Source organism: Bidens hawaiensis, unplaced genomic scaffold (assembly GCF_021521415.1).
Source record: "Bidens hawaiensis isolate Kalapana, Puna unplaced genomic scaffold, B.hawaiensis_p1.1 tig00019558_1, whole genome shotgun sequence".
Lineage (NCBI taxonomy): Eukaryota > Viridiplantae > Streptophyta > Magnoliopsida > Asterales > Asteraceae > Bidens > Bidens hawaiensis.
The window spans coordinates 1-6,902 of record NW_027492971.1 but is presented as its reverse complement, the minus strand read 5'-3'; the positions used below and the strand labels follow the sequence as shown (position 1 = coordinate 6,902).

Below are 6,902 nucleotides of genomic sequence, written 5' to 3'. Positions count from 1 at the left end.
CATGCAACTAATCAGAGAGAACCACACGGATCACCAACTCCTCTCTCATAAAAGTCGTTAACACAAAATCCACGTCTTCTCGTGTATATATATACCCACTCATTATTATCCAATTATACTTCTGCGAAAACCGAAACCCTAACCCCCAGTTTCCTCTGTAAGTTCTTTAATCAATTCATCGTTAATGAAGATCTTCAAAACAAACTGTTGATTTTGCCTCCTAACTGTTATTGTTTTGATTTAATTTCAGTTTTGTTGATTTGAATTGCAATGGCTCGTACGAAGCAGACCGCTCGTAAGTCCACCGGTGGAAAGGCCCCTAGGAAGCAGCTTGCTACCAAGGCTGCCCGGAAATCAGCTCCGACAACCGGCGGAGTCAAGAAGCCCCATCGTTACCGTCCCGGAACTGTTGCTCTCCGGTCAGTCTTTCAATTTGCCCTAATTATTTAACGTCAATTATAAATATACCAAGATTATTATTATTATTCATTTGCCAATTTCCGTTTAATTATTAATAAATAATCCCTAATTGTTAGGATTAGATCCATTACTCAATTGTTGTTAGGGTTTCAATATGAAATTTCCGAATGATGATGATTAATTAATATATTATTTTATTTATTAATAATAATTAAGAAATTTTAGATTTTGGATGTCTTAATTATAAGTTTTGTTTAATAAAAAAATGCCTAGCTGGATATAAGAATCATTTGGATATTTCGGGTTTGAAATTTTAGATAATTCAGGTTTGGTTATGCATCTTTTTGCAACAACTAACTTTGCTATTGGCATTTGTGTTTAAATCACAAAATCAAACTATTGGTATGTTGATTGTGTGATTTTAACTATGAAATTTGTTTGAATATGCAGTGAGATCCGTAAGTACCAGAAGAGTACCGAGTTGCTTATCCGCAAGTTGCCATTCCAAAGGCTTGTCCGTGAAATTGCTCAAGACTTCAAGGTTTTTATTCAGCTTTTGAATTGAATTTATCGATTTATTATGAATTTATACTATTTTCTGAAACTAATTTTCATATTGTTTTGGTGTTAGACTGATTTGAGGTTCCAGAGTCATGCTGTGCTGGCTCTGCAGGAGGCTGCAGAGGCTTACTTGGTTGGTCTGTTTGAAGACACCAATCTCTGTGCTATTCATGCCAAGAGGGTTACCATCATGCCGAAGGATATCCAGTTGGCAAGGCGTATTCGTGGGGAGCGTGCTTAGGTTGTCGTTAGGATGCGTTGTTTAGTATTTGTATTGTGAGACTGATTTTCTTGCTAGTTTTTGGTGTTATGTTTGGGGATGAAACTGTAATGTGAACCCTTTTGTTTTTGGATTTGGATGTAAAGTTGCTACAGTTGAAATGTGGTATGCAGTGATTTAGCTTTGGTATTCATGGTCTTTGTTTGCTAATTTAGTTGGATCATTTTACTAATTACAATCATGTAGTAAATGCACCACACATACAATAGTAAATGCACCATACATAATTGTTAATAAGTTATTGTCTCCATTCCCAAACTGTTATTTGGATACAATAACATAGCTCAAATGTTTTCCAGGCATCTAGAGTTGCTTGCTTTCAGAGGTATATACTGGCAAATTGGCAACTATTATTATGAATTGAGGTGGTAACCTTTAGACTAGATACCGAAACCATCTTTTGATTTTGGTGTGACTTAACTGTTTCCCAAGCGATCACCGATACGCCCTCAACCATTGCTGCCGACTCTCTATGCGGTTCTTGTTGGCAGTTGGCATTGATTCCAATTCTTTGTGGTTAATGTTTGTACCAACTAGTAACCCAAAATATTTCAAGGGTAGCTACCTCTGCGGCAATGGGTTATACTCAACAAAATTGGTTGGAATATCCCAACACCAAAGAGATGTTTCTAACCATGTTGTAAGGTTTTTGACATTTGAGACCGGCCATTCATGAGTAGTGTCATACGCATAGAATCACTCGCAATTCCACAACCTGTTTGTCATCACTCTGAGTGCTATATAAATGAAAGTGGGAAAAGAGGATCCCCTTGGCACACCCTCCGTTTGAGATTAAATTCTTGAGCCCTACATTCTTGAGTCGTAGGGCCACGACTAGAATAGACGGCCCAGGAGGAAGAAAGGCTCCCTTAAATCCAACTTCGCCATTTAATTGGGAAGTTCAAGTGAGAAAGATTTGAATAGAGGAATTTCCAATTTAAATAGCCACGGGTCTGTTTGGTATGGGGTAATGGAATGGGCGATGGAATGGAATGAACGAGGTAATGGAATGCGTAATTACCATTCCATTGACATACTTGGTTACCATGTGGGAATGAAATGAATTATTAGTCTTTATTTGATAAGCTAGAAAAGCTGGAATAAAATAAAAATGGTAGTCAGTGGTGGTGGGCGGCAAGTAGTAATGGTGGGTGGGAGGCGGGTGGGGCGATGGGCGGGAGCCAGGAGCAATTGTTGGTGGTGGCAGGTGGTGCTAATAGTGGGTGGTGGTGGTGGTGGTGACGATGGTGGGAAATGGTGATGGCGGGAGCGATGGTTGGTGGTGGCGGTGGTGAGCGGAGGGTGGTGACGGGCGGCGGAGGTGGGTGGTGGTGGTGACGGGCGGCGGAGGTGGGTGGTGGTGGAGGCGGCGGTGGTGGGTGGTGGCGGGCGATGGAGGCGGTGGTGAGAGGGCAATGGGTAATGGTGGTGGGAGGGTGGTGGAGGTGACATAGTGTGAAAGTGGGATGGAAAGAAAAAAAAAACAAGGTGGTGGATGAAATGAATTTGGAGTGTTTTAGGGGGCAATGGAATGGACATGGTAATTGGTGATTCCATTCATTGACCAACCAAACACATTTTTTTTCATTCCATCATATTGGTCTATTCCATTCCGCCTCTCATTCATGTAAACCAAACGTTACCCAAAAGTTCCTCAAAATCAACCCTTTTATTTTTGCACAACAAGAACAATAGAAATATATTAAAACTTGCGAGAACGCCACCAGCGGGAAGTTGGAAAACAGTTATAAATAACAAAAGGGATGAGCAACTACGAAGCTTCGTAGACTCAACAAGTCGTTCCGTTAGCACAATGAAAAAAACAGTCTCTCAAGCCACAATACACGAAAACGGGGAGTTAACCCAAACCGACCAATCAATTTTCTTGTGCATGAACCTAAGTTTTATCCAATTGAATAGATTCCTTTTGATTTCTTCAACCATGAAGTCGATGGAGGGAGACCGAGTTTTAAAAATCATATCGTTCCTTTGCTTCTATACCACAAAGCAATCAACTTAACACCATCATTTATCATTGAACTCATACCCTCAATCTAACAAAGATAACCCGGCTTCCTTTGGATAAAATAGGTCGGTTCCTGTTGATAAAACAGGTACTGTGTATTTTTTATTCAGGATAATAATAATAATCTACTATTATAATAAAACCAAAACAGGTTTGTTTTAACACCTGTAATCCATACACAAGCCTACCATTTTATTTTTACTTTCTATTATGTTGACATCTGGCATGCTTCTCCATCCAGTATTTTGACCTTGACGATTAATTTTGGAGGATAGGAGTTGTGCAGTTACTAAATCCTTTCTTCCTCATCAGTCTCCATTTATTCATAACCTCCAGAATCACTATGCGAATAATTTTATTTATGGTTTGTTCAACATCCCATCCTACAATCAACTCGTGATTTATTTCGTGAACTTGGATGTTTCTGTAGCCAACCATAAAGAACGGTAATTTCAATACTTTTGAAACTGAATTCATAATGGGTGTGTGAACCGAAATCTAGGTTTTAGCCATACACAGCTTGATAAGGGATTTTGGTGTTACAATATGTGAATTGTATGTCTGATTTGTCTTTTATATGATTATTTATTAAGGTTTTTAGTTTTATATTTGTGAATTGTATATCTGATTTTGGTTTTGTTAGATTATTTTTCTTTAGGGTTTCACTTTAAGGGTTTAAATACAGGTGGATTCAGTAATTGACATGCAAATGGTTTACCTATTTAAATTTGAATCTACATTTTGGAATGCCTGTGTATATGTTTATGCCGGATCAATTTTCTGTTAAAAAGCAATTGAGTAATACAAATGTAAATGTATATGAAAGCTTTATTTTGGTGTTACTCTGGGTAAACGACTACTTCTATGAGTAGGGAATCTCATCTTTTTATGTTGGGTACCCTTCCAGATATCTTTCAATTTACCTCTGTTTGTGCTTGTTTTTTAGAAGAGACCTCGAATGGCGCGAGCAATTACAGTTTATATGTATCATTCTACTCTTATTGCTACGATAATGATGATACGAGAAGGATTCTCTTGGCCATCGAGGCTTATTGTTGCAGGTGGTCGATATTGTTCAAAGTCAGACAACAATCAAAACTGCGATTGTAGAGTTTTAGTTTTATAATCTTCAATTCTGTTCTTATCCTTAGAATATTTGAATATTTTATTGTGTAAACTATAAAGCTACTGTTTTATTGTTTTGCTTTGTATTATTTGCAGGAAAGATGCACAATATAGGGACCATGGGGTGGTTCGCATGATAGAAAATGTGCTATTAAGCCTCAAGGCCTTACAAGAAAAAAGATGAAGATAACTGTTTGACATGGAGATGTTGACTCCATTAACTTCCAAATGTAAGCTCCTTTTTTGGTCGACGGTGGAATCGAACAAACACGGTAATTAATAATCTTGGAATAATATTTTTATGTCATTGCATTTTATAAATGCTATATTTTCCAATTTGTAGATTTGCGTTGACTACAATGGTAAGGATTTTCATGCCATCACTAGCGAGGTGCGAGGGTGGTGTGCACTTTGGATGACAGTGGCACTTTCTAAGAAGAAAAAGGGAAGAAAATGCCTAAACTACCACTTCTTTGTGGAGGCAGAGGGGATGATTCCACATTTAACTATTCAACTTCTTAAAGGTTTCAATTCTTTTGTTACTTAGTGACTGGTTAAGGGTTTTGATTTTGAGTCTGGTTCATTTCCTCAAAGATTTAACTTTTAAGGCACTTCTGTGTAAATTGTAAATTAACTTCTGTTAGTATGATGATGATGATAGGGTTAGACTATCTATTGGTGTTATTTAATTGTTTTCTTTTTCTTCGTTTTTTTTACCGTAGCAAACCAACCTGATGTCAACTTGATTCCTGCGGATAGCAATTTTATTTTTATAAACCTAATGATGAACTGGTGTTATATTTGTTTATTGACTAATTTAGTTTTGCAATTAGTTGGGCAGACTACACGGGTCTATCTTTGGTCCCCCATTGATGAATTGTATTGTAATTCCTTTTAAGTTCCATACTTTGATGACTTGTATTGTAATTCCTTTTAAGTTCCATACTTTGTCCATCCTTATGAGGCATTCACAAAATTATTTGATACTTGCATGACGGTTTCTGAAAAACCTCTTTCAAAATGATTAGTTCTTTTGATCACTGTGGCCCATTTAAATATATGGTTTAATTTTCAAATTTGGTACTAAATTTGGTGCTTTTGGGATTTCTAACAAGCTGTAGGCATAGTTCGGTTATGAAAATTGAGCCTGCATTTTATCCGCACGGCTAGCATTTCTAACTTTTTAGTCAACATTAACCATAAAGAGTCATCAGTCAAGTCTGATGGTAAAAGTCAAAATGTTTGGGAATTTAACAAAATGGGTGCTCAAGTCTTCTTTCTTTTGATTTGATTTAATGGTAATGTTTAAAAGTTGCCTTTGACTATTTGTCAAATTTTGACCAGTAAAGTCAACAAATGATAGTTTCGTTAAAGTAGCTCAGCAATATATGGACTTTTATGTATCATCGACCAACAGCATTGATACCCACATACTTTAAATTATGGTTGTCAGTCTGTCACTCTAAAACGAAGACAAATAACCTTTTCCACTTCAGATGTGGGTACATAAGTGAATGAACACTTTGAGGATTGTGTCAGCTGCTTTCAATAACTTGGGAGTCGGTTGTATTGAAGATCTAGCAAAGTATGCATTAAAAATAATGGCTTTTCCTATGTTACCGCCCGTGTCACTTTTCCCCATTATGTCCCTGGTGACTAGAGGTGCACAAATCGGTTTTTTTTAAAAAAACCGGTTCGGTTAATAACCGGAGCGGTTTTTCTTGGCCTGGAAAAAAAACCGGTTTTTAAATAACCGGACCGGTTTATTAACCGGTTTTTTTGGTGCAAAACTCGGACCGGTCTAACCGGTTAGGACCGGTTTAGAAACCGGTTAGAACCGGTTAATAACCGGTTTTTTTAATTAACCGGTTTTTTTTTTTTAAAATAACCGGTTAATAACCGGTTTTTTTCATAATAACCGGTTTTAAAATTAACCGGTTTTTTCCATAACCGGTTCAGTAACCGTTTTTTCTCTAGAACTTGTAACCGATATACGAACCGGCGGTTACTAAACCGGTCAAACCGGTTTTTAAATAACCGGTTTTTGTAAAAACCGGTTTTCGGTTTAAACCGTTGAACCGGTTCACCAACCGGTTTTTTTGCCCATCTCTACTGGTGACTACATTTGCCCCCCCTGTACATTTTGTCACCACTACCAAATAATGCCAAGATTGTTAGCAACTTTATCCGCATATTGAAATAATGGTGATGCCAATAAAAAAAAAAAAGACTTGCTCTAAAACAAAATCCAACTTGAGATCATTTAGACATTTACGTATCCATGTCTTTCACTTTTGTAATGGGCATAGAATCTTATTATTTATTTTCTTATCAGTCATTTAGTAAGGTTTTTCACGGAGAGTATCTAAATGTGTTGTTTTGGGATATCTCTCTCTTTTTTTTTTTCTTGTTATCCTTTCTTTTTTTCTTTTTTTCTCGTTTTTTTCGTTTTTTTGGCCTTTGTCTTGGTTTTTTTTTTCTCCCCTTTTT

At 37.1% G+C, this 6,902-nt stretch overlaps 1 protein-coding gene across 1 annotated transcript; it reads left to right on the top strand.

Annotated features, from left to right (window-relative positions):
- Positions 1–250: 250 nt before the first annotated feature.
- Positions 251–1,324, top strand: LOC143558572 (histone H3.3). Its single transcript, XM_077047389.1, has 3 exons — positions 251–419; positions 871–961; positions 1,052–1,324. The coding sequence occupies exons 1-3, from the start codon at positions 271–273 to the stop codon at positions 1,220–1,222; spliced, it is 411 nt and encodes a 136-aa protein (XP_076903504.1). The 5' UTR covers positions 251–270; the 3' UTR covers positions 1,223–1,324.
- Positions 1,325–6,902: the final 5,578 nt, after the last annotated feature.